Source organism: Protopterus annectens, chromosome 2.part2 (assembly GCF_019279795.1).
Source record: "Protopterus annectens isolate FY-2018-M chromosome 2.part2, PAN1.0, whole genome shotgun sequence".
In the NCBI taxonomy this organism is placed as follows: Eukaryota; Metazoa; Chordata; order Ceratodontiformes; family Protopteridae; genus Protopterus; species Protopterus annectens.
This window is the reverse complement of record NC_056730.1, coordinates 880,282,915-880,304,883: the sequence shown is the minus strand read 5'-3', so window position 1 is coordinate 880,304,883 and position 21,969 is coordinate 880,282,915. Positions and strand designations below refer to the sequence as shown.

Below are 21,969 nucleotides of genomic sequence, written 5' to 3'. Positions count from 1 at the left end.
TTACTGTTGCTTTCTAAACTGTTTGCTTTTAAATCGCTTTGTTGTAGGGTGATCTAGCTGGGGAATAAGTTGTTTTGTTGCTGCACTGCACTCACGGGTACTTTTTTGCAGTGTTTTTATATTTAGAGGACCAGAGCATCCATTTTTGTGGCAGAAGTTGTTGCATGATATTTCTGAGTTGGGAAGCACTCAGAAGAGCTCAGAGTGTAATCATTTACTGGTCAGGGCACTCAGGAATTATATTTCAGTTTCATTTCTATTGCTATAAATTAGGCACCTGGGATATTGTCTGGCCCCATTGAGGCTGTATTTTTGGATTAAGCAAGTTCCACCGTGATGGGATTTCATGGGTGAAGGCAAGGGAGAGTGGGGGTGGGAGGTTAGAGCTGAATTTGTGAGCCAGCAGAGTCTCTGTGTCACTCTGCTCAGTAAAGCTGGTGCCATTTACCACCAGTTCAGCACACTATTGTATGTTACTTTTCAGGTTTTGGATAGCTGCAGAAGGCCTTGAGGTTATTTTTACCTGAGAGGCTACCTTGACCTCATAACTGGCCTTGTTGCATTTAATTAGTCCTCTTAGTTTCCTGTTTAATTTAATTAGTGAGCTCTTGTCATTATGAGAGTTGCTCTTTCTGATTTTGGACATGACTTTTTTTCTTTTTGTTATATATCTTGTTAAAATTAGCATTCCACCAGTGTGGTTTGTTTTGGGTTTACTTCTGGTAGGTACAGCAGCCTCTACACAACCACCTACATGGTTGTACATGGTTTCTGTGAAAAAGTTCTGTGAAATGCTCAAAGCACAGCAGCGGCTGGCAGTGCCCTATACAGACACAAACGCTTGGGCAGTAAAGTTTACCTCTATAAATAGCATTAGGAAGTAATGTGTAACTTAGTGAGGCATTGCATGGAGCAGTAGCTAGCTTGCACGTATAACAAAACTAATACCATAGCTTAGCACTATCTAACTCTAGTCCCTAACCATAGAGACCATCTTAGGAGGTATCTGTATAACCCAGCCCTCAAACCATAACAGCTTACCCTAATACAATTCTGAACAACATGGATATGCAATTTCCCAAATGTCTCTGTAGCCAGTTTGGTAAATATGGGCATTGTGAGACAATGCGGTAATTTTCTCATGTTCACAGACAACCTGTTAATTTTTAAAAAGCTAACATGGTACATGACAGATATACATACACAGTTTCCTTGAAGGTAAAAATCATTTACATACAAGGTTGCCAAGAACACACACACTACATCCACCACACATATAGACCATCATATGCTGAGGCACTAAAAAACAATATTCTCAAACCTCAAAGACCTCATAAGCCTATAAATAGCAACACCTATCCTCAGCAATCTCTAAAGCACACACCAAACACCACACATACACCTAAACCCAATGGACCCCAAAGAATGAAGCCCTTAAGGCAAACAAACACTTTACTCAGCCTCTTGTCATAGGGGAATTCCATTGTAGGACACAAGATGCCCCACTTACCAGGCTGGACAAGGAGAACATAACAATTAATTGCTTATCAGGGTCTGCCAAATTATGCATGTACTCAATCAATGCACCACAGGTGCCAGAATGATTCTATTGTAGTCCACGTTTACATAAAAGACCTGAAACATACCTCACTGGACTATATAAATAGCAACACTATGGATCTCTCTAGGGTAGCACAGTGGTGTAGCAGATATTGTTGTTGCCTCACAGTAAGAGTGAATCTGGTTAGACTCTTGGGTGGGGAGCCTTCTGTGCGGAATATGCATGTCCTTCTTGTGTTTGCATGGGTCTCCTCTGAGTGCTACTGTTTCCTGCCACATTCTAAAGACATGCAATAAATGGATTGAACCCTCTAAATTGGTCATATATGTGAGTGTGTATGCAAGTGTGTGATATGGAAGAACAGCTGCAGTAGGATAGCCACCCGACAGTGTGAACCTTGGCTCTAGATGATTGTCACTGTTGAAGTGACATCCCAACCTTGTGAAAAAATGGAAATATGGGTTGTGGACAGATGAATGGATGGATTATGGATCTCTCTGAATATGTGTCTTAGGCAGGTAATGTGCCTTGCACTAAGCAGCATTCTATCTTCTCCAAGTATGATGCCACAGTATGAGCAAAAAAAGATTGACTTTAACTGGCTTTGTTTCTAGTGTCATTCCAGAGGGATTCAAGATTTGTCCACATGGGAGGACATGGTTAATAGGCCATGTTGCTCTGCCAAGGATGGTCTGCACCTCACCCTCCTGTGCTTCTAGACATTGGCTACAGCTTTAGCCACGAACTTAGAGTGTTTTTAGGCAATGCCAAATTGATAAAACTACCAACTTAGCAAATAAAACCCAAGGGAATCTAAAAGTGTTACTGCTGATTGCTAAGAGCCTTAATAAGAAACTCCACACCCTACAAGTTCTCCTCACTCTGAAGAATACAACCATCTGTGCCATTGCCGAGGGATGGTTTAAAGCCACAGAATGTACTCTAGTAGTGCAAGGCTTTAGTGCTTTCTACACATTTAGACAATCAGCCACACAGACAGGGACTAAAGGTGGAGGTGTATTGATCTACATTAGCAGCAAGAACACCTCTAGGTTGGTTAAACAGGATGATGCCCTGGGGTTCATCCAAAAGGAAAAAAAACACAGATAAAGTCCCTTGCTATATCCTAACAATCTACAGGTCACCATCTATGCCTCATGAATCCCATAACTTGTACCTTGACCTGCTGGGGGCACTCACCATTCAGCCAAATACCCTATTCTTGGGAGACGTCAACTACCCCTCTATATACTGAGAAACATATACTGCCTACAACTTGCAAGCACAATGCTTCCTGGACTTTATCAACATAAATACCATTGACCAGATAGTGCACACTCCAATAGAAGTTCAGGCATACTGGACATAGCACTCACCAATATGGGAGGGCGCTGCAACCCCCACCCCCACCACAAGTTTCTGAGTTACCCATACCTTACTTGGATAGAGGGAAGTTTCTCTGTTCACCTGTGAGAGAGGGGAACTTTGAGCAGCCAGCTGTTCCTGGAGGAGTGGTTCCAGCCCAGAAGTTAGTAGTTTAAAAAAGGCGTTTGCACGGTTTTGTGCTCCGGGCAGCACTGGTTAGCTAGGGCTAAATTATTCCCAGCTCCACTAAACTTCCTCTTCAGTTTTTCACTTGAAACTAGTCTAACTCTCAACCTAAGCACTCAAAAAGCGTCCTACAGTCCAGCACTTGCTCAGACCTAATAGCAAGCAGTAATATACCCCAACACTTGACTGCCCAGCAGGGCAAGGCTCTTTATCCACCCCTCACCAACCAAGTGACTAAGCAGCTCACCCTACTATTCAGGCATGACCAAAGGGCAACTTCAGGTGTACTCTCCAGTCCAGCTGGTGAAGCTGGGTATCCTGAGACAATGTTGCAACTGTCTCATGTACAAACACAGCCCTCTCCTCCTACCACAAAACACTAACATATGCGAGAGATGCAATTATACAGCCAAACTGGAGGCTAAGGTCTCTCCACAGAAGACTGGAACAGACAGTCATGAGGAGAAGGTTAACACTTGCACCACACTGCCAGCCTCAGATAGAACTACTAAACCAGCACTGGCAAAAAAATACACATAGATGCACTAAATCATATTTGGAGGCTCTAAATAAAAACCTGTGAAAGCATCAGAGAGCTCCAAAGCAGACACCCACAAAACCTGCACCTCCTGTCACAAACCAGACAACACATAAAATCAATGTGCCGCACAATCAAAGCCCTTAAGGCGAAATAACATACCTAACACACTACTAATAGGTGACTCAATAGTCAGTTACACTGACGCCCCACTCACTAGGCTGGACAAGGAGAAGGTTATTGTTGGCTGCCTGTTGGGAGCCAGAATCTGCCACATAACACAAGCACTCTGGTCACTCCAGAACAAGTACAAATATGACTCTGTCTTGATTAAAGTATTTGGAAATAACGCATCGGCTTTCTTTGGCTTCGTTTTGCAGTGGTCTGAACTGTTTGGGATTGATTGACTCTGTCATTGTTCATGTTGGTGTGAATGACCTGAGACATATCTCCCTGGACAACATGAAAAGAGACATGGAAGAGCTCTCTGATCATGTAGCCCAGGCGGGTATGACCCTGACCAACATCCTGCCCTCACCAAGAATGATACCTCAGTATAAAGAAAAAATGATCAATTTCAACAATTGGCTAAGCTTCTGGTGTCATTCAAAGGAGATCCAGTGTCTGTCAGCCTGGGATGGCATGCTCGACAAGCTGTGTTGCTTCGCAAGAGATGGCTTGCACCTGTCACCCCTTGGCTTTTGAATACTGGCCAAGGCTCTTGCTGCCCCCATACTGCCTTTTTAGGCAAGGCTCAAAATTCAAACCCACCTCCGTAAACAGCACAAGTAAAAAAATGAGGGTTATGCTACTCAATGCCAGGAGTTTAAAATCTCAAAATGCATGCACTCGAAGCACTCATAGGTTGGTACTAGGCTATCGGCCCTAGGGCCTATACAAGCCTAGCCATAACAATTCCCTGGATATTTCTTCCCACACTATTTACTTCCCTGGACCCCTGTCTAGCAGGGCGACTGACATGATCCCCGGGGTGAATTTCCTTTCTCCCATCCAGTCATCAAGGTTCCTTTTGAAGACGGCCAAAGAGGCACTCTGCTTGACATGTATGGGCAGTCTATTCCAGAGTCTGGGGAGTCTCTGGGTCAGGAACCTATCCCTCCAGCATGTTTTGTTTCTTGTGATAACAAGATTTAGATCCCTGGAGCGTGTGGCTCTAAGTATGGAGAACGTCGACATCTGTGCAGTAACTGAAACCTGGTTCAAGGCTCCTGAGGGCACTCCAGCACTACTGGGCTATAACTCATACCACACATTTTGGCCACAGAACACGGACCGAAACACAAAAGGAGGGGGGATGTATCTATATTCATCAAGGATACCCACACGTCCAGGTTAGTGGCACAGCATGATACCTCTGAGATCATCCATGTGCAGCTAACATCGGGCAAATCTGCAATGCAAATTGTGGCCTGCTACAGATCACCCTCCATGACCCAGGACCACCACTCTGGCTTTCTGGAGACACTGGAAAACATGCAGGTCCTACCGAACACCCTGATATTGGGTGATTTCAATTACCCTACCATTAACTGGGAAAACTACTTGAGTACAAACACCCAGGCTTAGCGCTTCCTGGAATTTTTCAATTCAAATGCACTGGATCAGCTGGTAAGCTCCCCTACCAGAGGCCACAGCATATTGGACCTGGTCATCACCAACATGGGCGACAGGTGTTCTGTATTGGAGGTCAACCCGTCACTGGTTAGATCAGACCATAAACTAGTCACCCTGCATGTCCACACCCCACCACCACCCCCAACCAAGGAAACCACTGTGAAAAACTTTTCTAAAGCCAACTTCACCTTACTTAAGGCAGAGGTGGTAAGTTTCACAGCCCCCATGCTAAAGGATAACATTGCCCAAGATGCAGAATCCTTTACAATTGCACTCTATGAGCACCTACAAGGATGCATGGATTGTGCCATCCCTAGCAAAACCAAGACTCACTCCCTTAAGAAAAAGAAACCAGTCTGGTGGACCCCTGCCATAAACAGGTTATACAACAAATGGAGGAAACCAGTTCAGAAAAACAGCCCTTTCAAAAGACAAAAACACAGCATCAATGGGGCCAGATGGTGTCCCAGGCTGCGTTTTGCATGAACTACAGAACGAACTAACCTCCCACCTAAACACGCTGTTCAAACTCAGCCTCAAAGCAGGCTACGTGCCCACAGCATGGCGCACAGCAACAGTTATTCCGCTCCACAAAGGAGGGGCCACAACTGACCCTGGTAATTATCACCCCATAAGCCTAACTAGCATGGTCTGCAAGGCTATGGAGCGCATCATCATGGAACTCATTAACAAAGACACTGGGAACCTCCAAACACTTGACCTGACCCAGTTTGGCTTTGCTACGGGCAGATCATGCCTACTAAACCTGGTTGACTTCTCCGGGACAGTCACCAAGGCCATAAACAAGGGAAAGGTGGTTCACACAGCCTACCTTATTCTCGCCAAGGCATTCGACACCATTCCTCACTCGGGTATTATAGAAAAACTCACCAGCCTGAACTTAAACCCCTACATCACAAGATGGGTTGCCAATTGGCTTACAGACAGAACTCACACGGTAAGAATAGCAGGCTCCAGGTCCGACTCTAAACCAGTCACAAGTGGTGTCCCTCAAGGCTCAGTTCTGGGACTCCTACTGTTCGGCATATATTTCTCAGAAGTACAGGCAAACGCAGGAGGACTATGGCTAACCAAGTTTGCCGATGACTGTAAACTGAGAGCCATAATTGCCTCTCTGGCTGACATGGACATCCTTCAAAAAGGCCTTACTGAGACAGACACCTGGTGTCAAAGTCATGGCCTCAAGCTAAATGTCAAAAAATGCATAGTCATCCCGTTTGGGAAAAACAAAGCACCCACAAATTACCACATAGGCGGCAGGCCCCTTAATACAGAAGAGGAAATAAGAGATCTGGGGACCCAGATAGATAGTAATCTCTCCTTTGACAATCATATTGCCAAAGTAGTTAGGAAATCCTTCTATGTGGCCTATCTAATTACTAAGGGAGTCACATCTAGAAATAAAGAGGTTATAGTGCCCCTCTACTCATCACTCATCAGACCCATTATAGAGTACAATGCCCCATTTTGGATGTACCTCACAAGATACTTCCAACAGCTGGAAAGACCACAAAAGCACCTCACCAAGTGGATTACTGGCCTCAAACATATATCCTATGCAGCCCGACTGAAAAAACTCCGGCTGTACTCAGTGACATATCGCTTACTCAGAGGTGATCTCTGCCTGACTTACAAAGCCATGTCCAACTCAGAATTGATGGATATGTTCCACCTAAAGAAATCCAAGTCACAGTAAGCCACGCGCTCTAGTGAGCTAAACCTCACCACAACAATAAATAGAACATGCTGGAGGGATAGATTCCTGTCACAGAGACTCCCCATGCTTTGGAACAAAATTCCTAACTACATTAGGCAGAGCCCCTTACTAACACTCTTCAAGGGAAGCCTTAACGAGTGGATGGGTAATAGAAAATACACTCCTGGGATCACTTCATTGGCGCTGCTTGACAGAGGCTCAGTTAATTAATCAATGGGGCGGCGAAAGCTGACACACTCTGGCTAGGCTTATACATGCCCTCGGGCAGATAGCCTAGTACCTACCTATGAACCTATATAATGTCCTCACTGGTGAAGTCGGATCACAAAGCTGTCTCCTTTGAAATAAAAATCAACATAGTAAACCCAGCAAAACCTGTTAGGAACTATTCTAAAGCAAACTGCATCTTATTAAGTGACAGTTTGTCAAAATTCAATGCTCCTCCAAACCCTGAGCTCACAGCAACCTATGTGGAATTGTTCACAGAATCTATGTACGGCCACAAAAATGGCTGCCTACAGGCTGCTGTATCTACCAGAAGTAAGCCCAAAACAAACCACACTGGTGGAATCCTAACCCTAACAGGGTATATAACGAAAAGAAAAAAGTCATGGCCAAAATCAGAAAGAGGAACTCTCTTAATGACAAAAGCTCACTAATTAAATTAAACAGGAAAATAAGACTAATTAAATGCAACAAGGCCAATTATGAAGTCAAGATAGCCTCTCAGGCTAAAGATAACCTCAAGGTCTTCTACAGCTATGTCCAAAAGGTAACATACAACAGTATGCTGAACTGTTGGTAAATGGCACCACCTTAATTGAGCAGAGTGACACAGAGAATCTGCTGAGTGACAAATTCACCTCTAACTTCACCACCCACTTTCCCCTGCCTCCCCTCATGAAATCCCTTCATGATGGCACTCGCTTAGGACAAAAACACAGCCTCAGTGGGATCAGACAATATCCCAGGTTACCTCCCAAATAGAATTATAGGTTCATAGGTTCATAGGAGGTTCTTAGGCTAGCGGCCCTAGGGCCTTTACAAGCCTAGCCATGTTAATTCCAAGTATCCCCCTTTTGTTCTTCTTGGGTAGTTCACAGAACAAATTCATGAACAGAATGTCCATGAGGGACATGGGTGCCACCCCAGGGGGAAATTTGTGGCCTCCCTTCCAATTATCTAGGTTACATTTGAAGAGGGTCATTGAAGAGATCTGTTTTACGTGAGCAGGAAGTTTATTCCAGAGAAGCGTCAGTTTCTGGGAGACATATTTGTCTCTCCAGCATGTTCTGTTAATGTCACAAGCTAGGTTGAGATCCCTAGATTGAGTGACTCTTCTGCCATTTGACTTGTGGATGTGCAGCATTTCCATTAGGGCAGGGTCTAAGACTGCCCTATAGGCCAGGCACAAGTCTCCTCTCAGCAGCCTATAACATACAGAGTAAAGTGACAGGGCTTTCAGCCTGATCACGTAGGTCATTGTTTGGAGTCCCTGTATTTTCTTAGTGAGAAATTTCTGAGGTCTCCCCAGCTGCAGGTGTCTGGTGAGGTACATACAAAACGGTGCAGTATACTCTATTAGTGGTCTGATGAGGGTTAAGTACAGTGGAGTTATAACATCCCATGACTTGGATGCTATGCCCTTGCTTATGAGGTGCACTACATAGAAGGCTATCCTTACCACGGTAGAAACCTGGTGGTCAAAATTCAGATTGCTATCGATCTGTGTTCCCAAGTCTTGCACCTCTGGGTTGGAACTCGGGGGGGGGGGGGGGGTTGTCAACAGTGTAATTTGTAGGGAATTTTGTTTTGCCAAAGGGAATAATAATGTATTTTTTTGCATTTAGTTTTAGACCATGGCTTTGACAACAATCATTTGTTTGTGTTAGCTCTTCTTGTAACATGTTGAAATCACTGGAGGACTCAATGATTGTTCCCAGTCTGCAATCATTAGAGAACTTGGTGAGCCAAAGGCAGTCTACTTTGGCCTGGACTTCTGAGAAATAGATGCCAAATAGTAAGGGGCCCAGCAGAGACCCCTGTGGTACTCCACTGGTGGCGGATCTACTGGTGGAGGTGGAGTCACCAATTTTGACACAGTGTGTTCTGTCGGTGAGCCAGTTGGCTACCCATCTACTAATGTAAGGGTTAATACCTATCTGGGAAAGTTTCTCAATGATGCCAGACTGGGGAATTTTGTTGAAAGCTTTGGCAAGGTCTAGATAGGCCATTTGCACTGTCTTTCCTTTGTCCATGGCTTTGGTGATGTTCTCAAAGAAGTCTACCAGGTTTAATAAGCATGCTCTACCCTTAACAAAGCCAAACTGAGTTGGGTCCAGTGTCGGAGGTTGTCTATGTCCTTGTTGATAAGGTCCAGGATAATTCTTTCCATGACCTTGTAGATGAGTCTGCTTAGACTTATGCGTCTGTAGTTCCCAGGGTCAGTTGATGGCCACCCTTTGTGCAGGGTGATTACTGTTGCTGTTCTCCATTCTGCAGGAACACAGCCAGTTCTCAAGCTATGATTAAAGAGATATCACCAAGTGGGTGTGCTAGGACTTGTTTTAGATTGTTTACTAAACAACCTGGGATATTATCTAGTTCCACTGAGGCCATGTTTTTGGCCTTGGCAAGTGCAGAGATGACTTGTTATCTAAAGATACGAGGCAGAGAGCTGGTGTCATGTATGTTTTGGGATATGGTACGTGGGGATGGGAGGGTGAACTTTGCACTGAATCTCTCAGCTAGCAGGTTGGCGATATCTTCCAGTGAACTATGAATGATCCCATCTACAACCAGTATGGCACACAGCTGGGCACTCCCTTTTAGACTTCAGACATAGTTAAAGAATTCCTTATGATTATCCTTGGCTATTGACTAGGGATGTGATTTTAGTTTTGGAATTTGCTTTAGAAAACTTTACAAGATTTCTGATTTTCTTGCTTAGGCTCAGGAGGGAACTCTTCCTCTGCAGAGTGATATCACTTTTCAGCTACAGCCTCAAAACAGGCTATGTACCATGTGAATGCAGGACTGCAAAGTTTACCCTCTTTACAAGGGTGAACCATCTTCTGACCCAGGAAACTACAAACCCGTTAGTCTCACTAGTCTAATATGCAAAGCTGTAGAATGAATCATGGAAATGATCAGCAAAGACATTGGCAACCTAAAGACTTTGGGCCCATCCCAATTTGGTTTTGTCAAAAGAAGATCATGCCTACTTAACCTGGTAGACTTATTTGAGAGGGTCACCAAGGCAACGGATGAGGGGACAATGGTGCATACCACATACCTAGACTTGGTTACTCAAATACTGTTGATAAACTCTCCAAACTTGGCATAAATCCTTACTTAACTTGTTGGATTGACAGCTGACTCACAGATAGGACCCTAGAAGCCAGGATTACTGAAACCACCTCCACCAAGAGATAAGTCACCAGTGGAGTACCTCAAGGCTCACTGCTAGGCCCACTCCTGTTTGGTATCTACTTCTTGGAAGTCAAGGCTAATGTCAAGGGCCTCTGGCTCACCGACTTTGCAGACGACTGCAAATTGGGAGCTATCAGATTCCTCCATGACACTAACATCCTGCAAGAGGGTCTAACACAGATAAATGACTGGTGCCAAAGCCACAAATTAAAACTCTGTGCCAAGAAGTGTATTATAGTGTACTTTGGGAAAAAGTTCACCCAGGTTAATTCATCAATAAGACACCACTAAGAGTTAACTCAGTAGTTAGGGATGTGGTAACATATGTAGATAGTAACCTGTCCTTTGACCAACACATGGCCAAAGTAGTAAGAAAATCATTCTGTGCCACACAACATATAAGTAAACGCATGGCATGCAGGTACAAAGAAGTTATAGTACTACTTTACTCAGCCCATATCAAACCCATCATTGAGTACGTACCTGACAAGACATATGCAACAGCTGGAATGGCCACACAGGTTCCTTACCACGAGAATCTAGGGTATTAACACATTTTCCTAAACATATCACCTTAAAGCTCTATTACTATACTCAGTCTCCTACAGGTTATTGAAATGTGATCTATGCCTGACGTATAAGGCATCTTCAGATCCAGCTCCGATGGATCTTTTGCACATCAGCAAAATGAAAGGCACTGTAAACACAGGATTTAAACTTTGTGACATAAACCCAGCATGCTGGATAAACAGATACGTGCTTAAAATGACCCCCACTCTCTGGAATAGGTTCCCTAACCTTATTCAAACATAACCTTGACCACTGGATGGGTAATCAAAAATTCACTTCCAGGCTGGCTCACATGTCTCTGACAGACAGAGGCTGACAGTAAATACTCCCTAATTCAAACACCAACTAAAAATCAAAATAAAAAAACTCATAAAATTCAGCTTCACCACACAAATCTATATTGTCACTTATTCTGGTACCTCGGCTTATCGCCTTCTTAGGAATGATTTGTGATCCAACTTATACACAAAAAAGTGCCATATCCATTAATTAAACAATTTATCAATCAGTAAATCAATTAACATTTAAATAACAATTGTTTAACATATTTATAACATCCTAGCATAAAAATACTTATGAAAAAACTTCTATTTTGTTCTTTAATACACAGACCAATAAATATTTATTTTACAAAACCTACCATAAACATAAAATAGATTCCTATAAAGTTAAATTACTGTTCAAGTTCATTCCCCTAGGATGAAATGTTCTGTAATTAATAATCATCCTACATTCCAATCTATTAAGTTCCTCAATGAAACTACCTCCTATCCAAAAGTGGCCAGGCCAGTACACTAAAAACAAAGTGTTCCCTAATCCCCCATGTGCAGAAATAAAGTGGTTAGCTATTGGACTATTTACATTTTGCTTCCTAATATCCCCCAAATATTCCATTATTCTAACCTTCACCTTTCTCTTAGTTTGTCCAATATTTTGGCATCCACATCCAATAATATAAACAACCCCTAAGGAGGTACAACTAAAAAGTTCCCTGGCTCTGTAATTCCTACTATAGACACAAATCATTCCTAAGAAGGCGATAAGCCGAGGTACCAGAATAAAGTGACAATATAGATCCGTGTGGTGAAGCTGAATTTTATGAGTTTTTATTATTAATAAATACTCCCTAACCAACGCCCCCTACACTAAACGTCTAGCAAGCTCCTAACTAACATACCCTCTAACAGACACCCATGTTATATGGGGAAACAACCGGGTTCAGTTGCACGGCTAGGCTTAGGCTTATAAAGTCCCTAGTGGTTGTTAGCCTAGTATATATATGTATGAATCTATGAAAACTGAACATGTCACTAGACTGGAAATGGCTATGTTAACACTCTTTGACAGAATACACTTGCTAGACCTGCACCCGATTCAATTAAATTAGCTAAATAGATTTACAAGCTGAGTATATACATTTTAATTTTTTAAATAATACAAAAGAAAAAAATGACATTCTGAGCCCAAAATTATAAGCTCATTATAGTCCTAACTAATAATCAACATTTCTATAATCTTACTGTTGAACAGCAGCGAGCCTTTAAACCTTTATCTTCTAACAAAGACATTGTTATAAAAACAGCAGATAAAGGTGGAGGCATTGTAATCCTTGAAATAGAGAATTATAATATGGAAATGTATTAAGTGATTAACACAGATGAATATCAAGCCACAGACAGGAAGTATGTTGATCACATAATTTCCAATGTAAAAAGCACTGTTTGTGATATGCATCTTAATGGCCAGATATCATTAGAAATATTTGAATATTTTCATGTTACTAGACCTAGGATTCCATTTATTTATGGGATCCCCAAGATGCATAAACCTATTACCACACCACCTTTAAGACCCTTTGTTTCAGTCAACGGCTGGATTACACAGCCTATATCAAAATCTTTTTAGAACATCTGTATACATGGTCTTGTACTAATAATGCTGCTGACTGTTATTTTGTAACCTTAGATGTAGATGCTTTATTCATGTCTGGCACCATTAACAAAGTGTATTTCTTTTTATACTGAGTGTCATGGTGCCAGTTTACATTTTTTCTTTTTAGTTTTGCTGTAGATAAACCCACCCTTGATAACTGAAGCTCTTCTAAATACATGTATTTCACAGTAGGAAAAGTTTCTCTTTCAGAAAGCAAACCTTTATCAATTGTAAATTATTTTTCCAAATTTAAAACTAACAAAATATTTTGGGTTTCCAAACACCACTTAACTTCCCCAACAATTAAAACATTTGCTTACTGTAAACAGGCATCATTTTAGAAAACTGAAATACAACAATTTTATGAAGTCTGTCAGACCCAGGAAAACAGTGTCATCCATGTTAGATCAATGCCCATTTTGGAGAAGGAACTGAGTTCATGGGGTAAATCCGTGGTCAGAGTAGAAGGGTAGACACCTACCTTCAGCTATTTCCAATTGGTAAGGATTTGTATTGCAGCAGTGATGCCCGTGACAAAGCTACACTTTAAAAATGTAAATTTAACAAATTATTAAAGTGTACACTTTACAAGAACATCAGTTAAATAAGGTGTTAAGCAAACTTTTAGCAGACATATAACAAAATACAGAAAACCAGAAGCAATAATAACAGGAAAAAGAAGAGTCAAACGGCATGAAACAGAAGAAAAACTTGTCCAGGACCCCTTTCATTAAAAGGAATTCTAAACATTTCAGCAAATGATCAGCCTGCTTTAAAATGCAAAGAATAACATGTTTAAAACAATACTCTCAATTTCTGATAGATCAATAATACACATATGACAGATACACAATACCTTCCAAGTTTATGGATTAAGCTTCCCCTTGCTATCTGAAGATGATCATTTGTTTCCTTCAGGAAAACATATACAGCATGGAGTTAAGTTGTAAGTTTAAGAAATGAACACGTGAACCCAGACTATAACTGCTGGAGCATGGCAACAAAAAACATTCTCATGAAAAGTCAAGATGCAAACAAAATAATATTGATGGCTGAATACACGATCTGAACATGTGCATTGTAACTGTACTGTCTTTGCACACATTATGTACGAGTCCATCGCTGCGCCTAGGTTGTGTTATCACTACCCATCTCTGTTAATGGAAGATCTTCTGACGATATAAGGGTGCATTTACAAAGGCTTGAAAACCCATCCAATACTGCAAAGACAGTCACTAAATTATTATCATAAAGAAACCAGCACCAGTATAGCAAGGCTGTGCGCTGCTTCCATATGCATAAGTGATGACGCCCAGCTAAACAAGACACACTTCAGATAGGAGAATATGTTGAAAACAGTACCAAGGCAACAAAAGCACTAAACATCTGACAAAAAGTACTTCATTGGATCAGGCTCCATAAAATGGAAATCATCGAGCACCTGTAATTAATGTTTTTAAATACCAAACATTAAACATATACATATTTAGCAGGTATGTATATTTTACAATCAAATCATTCACAGTCAAACTGAGTGAGTATTCTTTATGTTGTTATAAGGAAATACAAACACAGTTTCCTACAGAATTTCTTAGCTGTAAAGAGGATAATATGTAAATGTGATAAAGAAGTCATACTAATAAAATGTATACATAATATGGGGGGGTACTGTGTAATGGAAAGGCAGGAAAAATAAACTTACAGAAATCCACTGAATTCTTTGGAAGGCTTCCTCCATACAGTTACCTCTTTCTGTAAACAGAAATAAATACATAATCATATGCAGACATTCTGTTTAACAAAGCTGCATTTGAAAATGCTCACAACTATAAAACATTGCTTAGCATATAAATCAGAAAAGAAAAGAAAAGTGCATACATGTTATAATGATGGGTAAACATTAATTACAAAGTCTGTGTGTACTGAAGTAAGGTGTTTCTGTAGTATTAAGAATGGGAAGATGGAAAAGTGGCAAAGGCAAGGTCTATAATAGTCTTTTTCTATAAATGCATACAGTTAAATCTTTTTAAATTAATTTCAGTATTAAGCACTAAAATGGTTCTGCAAGAGTTCCATGTCAAAGCTGTGGAAAAAACAGTATTATTTACTTAGGATGGAAACTCATGGGAGCTAGATTTGTATCATTTGTTCCCTTTCCTGCATCCACAGATAAACCAGCTTCTTTAGCACTGCTGTCAGTCTTCTGTTCATAAAAAAAGATAAAAAACAAAATATCCAAATAATTAGATTCTCTCTCTGTCAGTTATAATAATTAAAATGCAGTAAATAATTTCTGTTTCCTGGTAAATATTGTTTTTTTCTGTCTAATAATCCTTCCAACACTTTCACATAGATGCAGCAAAAAAATAGGCAAAGTGTGTGTGTCTTTACATAGGATCATATGATCATAGGAAGTTACCAGGCTGTTGGCTCTGTGGCCCTTACAAGCCTAGCCAAGAATGTAGCCCATGTTCCAACAAGTCAGCACCCTATGCCACTATCCAGCAGGGACATAGGTGGAATTTCCAGGGGTGTATTTTCTGTTTACTATCCAGTTATCCAGGTCGTGCTTAAAAAGGTTTAATGAGATACTATACTTTACGTGGAGATGGAGTCTATTCCACAGATGGGGGAGTCTCTGGGACACAAATCTTTTCCGCCAACAAGTCCTATCGATGTCACAGACCAGGTTGAGGTCTTGCATGTGGGTTACTCGAGTGGAGCTTGACTTGGTGATATGCAGCAGTCTCATCAGGGTGGGGTCTGAGATTGATTTGTATGCCAGACAGAGGTCAACGCTGAGGAATCTGTAGAAGACTGGGTAGAGGGGCAGGGCTTTTAGCCTATCTGTGTACATGTATAATTCTATGTGTGTGTGTGTGTGTGTGTGTGTGTGTGTGTGTGTGTGTGTGTGTGTGTGTATTATTTTACTTAGTTTGCTTTTGTTTACTAGGACAGTCCAACTGGAATTAGCAAGAATTTATTTTCAGTGGAGGCCCAGGGAGAAAAGCTCCATATACTGTACAACTGTTGAAACAACCATGAAAGCTTAAACAAAAATTGGAGACATTACATACACTATACGATTACACATAAAAGAGATTATGCAAAAGCAAGATAGCCAATTCAAACCGCTGATAGTTATTTGCTGCCGCAGTCTTTAATTGCAGAACTGTGTCTTTAAATGACGATCGGACTTCTGCTCACTTGTAGAGTTTGATGCTCCGGGTTTCTTGGCTTTAAGCTTTCGGTTATCTGGGGGTTCGTTGCTTTGGTCTTGATCTTATGATAGCCGATGATATGAGTCTTCGATCATTTGAAGTAGACCCACTTACATAATATATATATATATATATATATATACACACACACACACATATATATAGTTTGTGTATACGTGTTGAGGATTATTTACTGACATCTGAATGGATGAATGTTGATCGGGCTATACTGATAGCCCCATTCTTAAGTGAAGAGTCTCAGGAAGCTTATTTTAACCTGCAGCCTGTGCAGGTCAATGAGCATTAGAAACAGATGAAAAGAAAGATGAAATTCTTACACATTCAGGGAATATTCCCACAGACAGTTACAAAAGTGTCTGGACTACAACAATGACAAGCATGCATAATCCCAGATGTTTGATTTGACCCACATCATGCAGAAGTGGCTAAAACCAGAGAAGAACTCAACACCTCAGATTACAGACCATATTTTTATAAACCATATTTCTGAGGAATTTGCTGTCCCCCATTCACTGCGTAGTAAGCCAGAGTAATCTAAGCTCAGGTGGAACAGTTGGAGAATTTGGTTGAATAATATGCTGTAGCTGGTGAACTAAGGGAGAAAGTTCATCTCAACAATGTTCCCAAAGAAACACTAGAGCAAGTAAGCTATCTCTAAGGTAAAAGGGAGAAGTAGAAATATATTTGCATTTTATAAGGTACAAAGACAATTCCAGGCAAATGGGGATGCAACAAACAATAAGCAGGGCAATCTGAAACATTTTAAGGGTTTTAAATTTGGGTATATATCTAAAAGGTATCTACTAATTAATGAACCTACGCAATGTGATGCATGTACCTGTGGTGGAATACATTCAATGTTTGCAGATGGTGTTGTAAAAGGTAATGTTTGCAGTACTCATGTACGAGCTCAACAATGTGACAAATGAGTGGATGGGAAATATGCTCCAGCATTGTTTAAGTCTGAAGGCAAGGTAACCTTAATAACGTAAGTCTTTAGTGAATAATTAAAAACTGAATTTTGAGAAACAACTACAAGTTGTAGGTATACATAGGGATACAGATGACTATCTCATAACTAAACTAATATTACTTGCTCCTATAGGAACAGCAAAACATCTAAACTTATGTAAAAAGTCATTGTAAGGATGGATTCCCACATTTTTTTCATTTGTGGCAATACATTAATGGTTTGTTACAACAGTTCACAAATAGTAGGCAAAACAGTGAGAAAATTCATTCTTTCTTTGAAATAGAATTAGAGTAGATCCAGAATGACCAACCTTTCTCTTAAGCTGACATTAATGGAAACCAGAATGACAGAAAGACAATATTATATCTATACTAGTGCAAAATTACTATAATCAAACTGAAGCTAGGCCCATAGTTAAAAATAGGAATGAAGACTTACAAAGTCTTCATTCCTATGTTACAAAGACATGCATCTGGTGCGTTTCTCCCTGGGCCTCCGCTGAAAACTGGTTTCATTCCAAGTAGGACTTTCCCGGTAAACAAATGTTAAACACATAAAAAAATAAATAACTAAATAAATAAATAAAGACTTTCTAGACATAAACATTATACTTAAGAGTTGAAGGAAGACCACTGTGAAGATCCAGTCTAAAGATAAACCAGAAAAAAAACATGGAGGCTATAAATGTGGTCACTGTGTTAGAAGGCCATCCACTAACTGTTCCCAGTTTAAAGCAGTGATCTTATGGTTAATAAGAAAGAGGTAGAGGTAATTAAATGATTGCTAGTGCTCTAAGCCATCAAAAGAACAGTGTTGAACTCAGCCACACACATATTTTAGGTTGCCTGGGGTGAAAAAGACAAAAGAACGAGTCTTTTCAAGGTTCTGTTGGCAAAGTTTTTTTCTGTCATGGAAAGGCTTTGTGTTACTTGCCTTCCACTAACCCTTAGGGTTCCTGTTACTAACTGATATCCCTTTTGTTAGGAATTCTAGACATCAATTTTAATAGTTCTAAATAATGTCACTATTAACCTCAAAACTGTGTCATTATGTACAGGCCCTGGCAAAGGTACTACAAGAGAAGTGATGCTTGTGCTTAGAAGAAAGGGGATACCTAAAGAAATTCTAACAGGGCAAGAGACCCCTTCTGTGTCGAAGATCATGAAGGGGCTCTGCCTGCTGTTTTAGGTGAAGTGACAAATAACTTCGGTTCACCACCCCAAATGAATACTTTGGTGAATCTTTGTAATAAAACACTGAAGAAAATGTTGATACAAGTGGTTGCGAAGGTTGGAAAAAACAGGGATACCTTACTACCCTATGTTTTATTTGCTAACAGAAAGTTACCCCAGTCATCCAATGGTTTCACCGCATTTAAACTATATCATAGGAGTTTAATGGACTTCATAAAAAAAATGGATTACAAATAGCTGGAACACTGTCAGTCTACCAAAAGAAAGACATGCTTTTATAGTGCAATTGCACTGAACAGAAGCATTTGTATTTTGTTTTGGGCCACATTCATTGAAATATTTTGCTGATAAGAATATATGGAGTTATAATTTTCCTGTAAAAAAAAAATCAATTCTTTGCAGCACTTTTTCAAAAGGTGTATAAACTGTTTGAAATTATGATAATCTACAAAAATGTAATTATGTTTATCTCTAACCATGAAAAGGAAGGAGCATATAAGTTCATAGGTTCATAGGTGTTTACTAGGCTAATGACCACAAGGGCCTTTTTAAGCCTAGCCATGCATCCCAAATCACTGACAAGTTCTGATACCCTTGATAAGTGTAAGCATGGGCCTGGCAGATGAACCATTTATAGGTTACCTATGTCCATTAGAGACGTAGGTACCAAACCAGGGATACATTTCTGAGTTCTTGGTAATAAAGGGGTGTTTATGCCCCATACTGCATCCTGATAACACTACCTATTATTTGTTTGCTTGTTTGTTAATTGTATTAGCACCACTGGGCAGTGCCAATTTACTGAGGGGGGCTTGGAGTGAAAAATTCCATAACAAGTAACACGTGACACAAGACAGCAAACATTTAGGTATTGTTACAAACTGTCAGCTCATAAGTGACACAGAAGATTAGAATGGAATGTAGCCACAAATGTGCATTCTTGGAGAATCCAAAGTTCAAAGGATCTAAAAAGACTCTGTAACATTATTGTATTCCTTGTTGGTCTGGCAGAAAATTTTGGATGGTTCTATTTTTGAGGAGCTTTTGCATTAGATTTATTTCAAAGTATCGAACAGCTGAATTGTCACATCCAATATGGTCAAGACCATATGATCAACAGGTCAGTCCATAGCTAAAAAACCCAAACCCAAACAACACCTGCAAACAACAGAAACAATGCTTTTGAAGGGGGGGAGCCTCCCTGCACCACCCATACCCACAGCTAATTCAATATACCAACTCTGAGCTCACACTGCCATGAGGAAAAAGGGCAAATTCCTTGATATCCATTGTACCGCAATCTCAGTCAGAATGGTTTGTGGGTATTCATTTTTTTTCTCTTGGGAGAAAGGACTGAGAAAATATAAATGCTATGGTGCTTTTCTGAAGAATCAAAGCTGGCACAGAGACTGATTCAGCTGAGGAGGATGACTGATCTCCAGCCTAGGACAGTGCAAATTTCAAGGTGTGGTTCAGGCATGGGTGAACTGTAGAACAAGGATGCCAGCCTGCTATGAGAGAAGAAGAGAAGGTAGATTAACAGTTTTCTGAAACGCATATCCTGGCTGAAGCATATGTATGACCCTGAAAAGGAAGGACAGTAGAGACACTCCTTGCACAATATGCTAAGAGAAGGACAAGGGAGTTTGTGAAAATTAGTTCTTCTAAATAGCTAACACTGCAGGTCAGAAGCCCGAGGACACCTGCCCTATCGATATTGAGGGAATCGTGTGTGGAAATATGGCATCATTTTGACTGCTACAAATGGATTTAATGAAGGGGAAGCAAGTAACTGTAATAATAATATCAGTGAGACTTATGATTTTTTTTTACAAGTATAACAACTCCTGACACTTCGATGAAGATTTAAGAGGGGGTGGTGTCATCAGTTTTCAGCCTCCTGCAGTCAATCACCTGTGGATAACTAGGAATGCTAAACACCTGAAGCCTGCTGCCAGGTGATACCTAATGATCATAACCAAGCTCTTGTGCAGATGGATATCTGTCTAATAGCAAGTGGTGAATGGAGAAGGTAGGCATAGGAACCACCTGTGGTGTTTCCTGTAGGGCTGCTGCTGCAGCCAGGAGGACAGTGTCAGGTCTCCAAGTAGAGCAAAAAGGACTAATCTTCTAAGTATGAGACTGAGATTGTAGCTCCAGAATTAGTACAGCTGTAAGGCAAAGATGGGGTCTCATAAAACATCTGTTTCTTCATTAGGTTATGAATAAAGGGAGATTTACCTTCTATAGACTGTGATTCCTTGTGCCTTTTCTTTGACCTTCTCTCATTCTCCTATTGATGGTAGTTGGGCTTTTTGAAGGAGATCTGTAAGGGAGGGTTTTGCCTCATGTTTATGGAGTCTATGAGTCCTAAGATGGTATTCCAAGCCATATCCCTTAGGAATCCTGTGAGGTGGAAGGCTAGCACAGAAGGTACTTTTAAAGCCATTGCAGACCATAAACCATAAAGGGTCATGGGGAGTACTAGATAAAAAGACACATAAGATGTTTCTATGCAGGAGGATTTGCTTTGTTCATATTATCATCACCTGCATCTCTGCTTGCTCGTAGTCAGTACTTATAGATATCATGACATTCCATGATTGGTTGAATAAGTGCATCTCTCTATTTTCTACATGTGCAACACTGTATCTACCCAAACTTGTTACAGGTGGTCTTGCTGTAACTGTCCCAGATCATAGATTTAAAGACTGCTACTGTTTCATTTTTGTTTCAGAAATATGGGTACTGGGATTTATAGCCACGATATACCATTAAATAAAGAGTCATGGTAAATTCATTTTGGGATTCAGTAAGAGCAATAATTCAATTCACAAATGCAATCATGCTAATGATATTCCATGACCTAGTATGAGTTAAGTTAAAAGTACAGCAGAATAAGCATAATTAAGATGTCATGCATATCTCTGAAGCACCACATTATTACTAGAATGTGGACCACTGCTCAGCAGGGTGCACTGATTGATTGACCATGAAATCCTAACAAGGGAGATATCGACATCTGGGTGAGTGGGTGTTAGGTGATGAAAAAAATGTATGTTATGGGAGGGGGATGCTACAATATTGATCTGGATAGGGTAAGATGTGCTTGGAGGAGGAGTTGTACTATAAGTTCCAAAAACAAAGTGTGTATGGGTGCACATATGTGTGTGTGTGTGTGTGTGTGTGTGTGTGTGTGTGTGTGTGTGTGTGTGTGTGTGTGTGTGTGTGTGTGTGTGTCATGTGTTTGCATGGGTGTACAAGCGGGCAAATGGCAGCTTTGATTTTTTACCATTCACTGCTACTGTGCATTGTGCCTATACAGTGTTTACTACTGTGATCACAGTGCTAAGCATTTTTCATAGCATAAGTACACAGATTTTGTGTGTGTATCTCAGTGTTTGTGCACACTATGGTGTTCACTATGGATGCTTGTTGTGACAAAGACATTCTTTGCATTTCAATATTGCTGTGAATTTTACAATGATAATGCAGAATAACACATCGTTTCTGCACTTTTATCCAATTATACTTTACTACTGTCTGTGTTTGTACGGATCTTAAACCAACTGGCTTTCCAGCTAAAGTGGACAACCTTGAAGCC

At 40.6% G+C, this 21,969-nt stretch overlaps 1 protein-coding gene across 6 annotated transcripts in view; it reads right to left on the bottom strand.

The window, feature by feature from the left end:
• Positions 1-21,969, bottom strand: part of STARD4 (StAR related lipid transfer domain containing 4) — a 206,281-nt gene that overhangs the window by 102,493 nt on the left and 81,819 nt on the right. For all 6 annotated transcript variants that reach the window (XM_044064193.1, XM_044064195.1, XM_044064194.1 and 3 more), the window contains one exon: positions 14,660-14,709. In XM_044064193.1, coding sequence (XP_043920128.1) covers positions 14,660-14,709 — 50 coding nt within the window. The remainder of the gene's footprint in view (positions 1-14,659; positions 14,710-21,969) is intronic.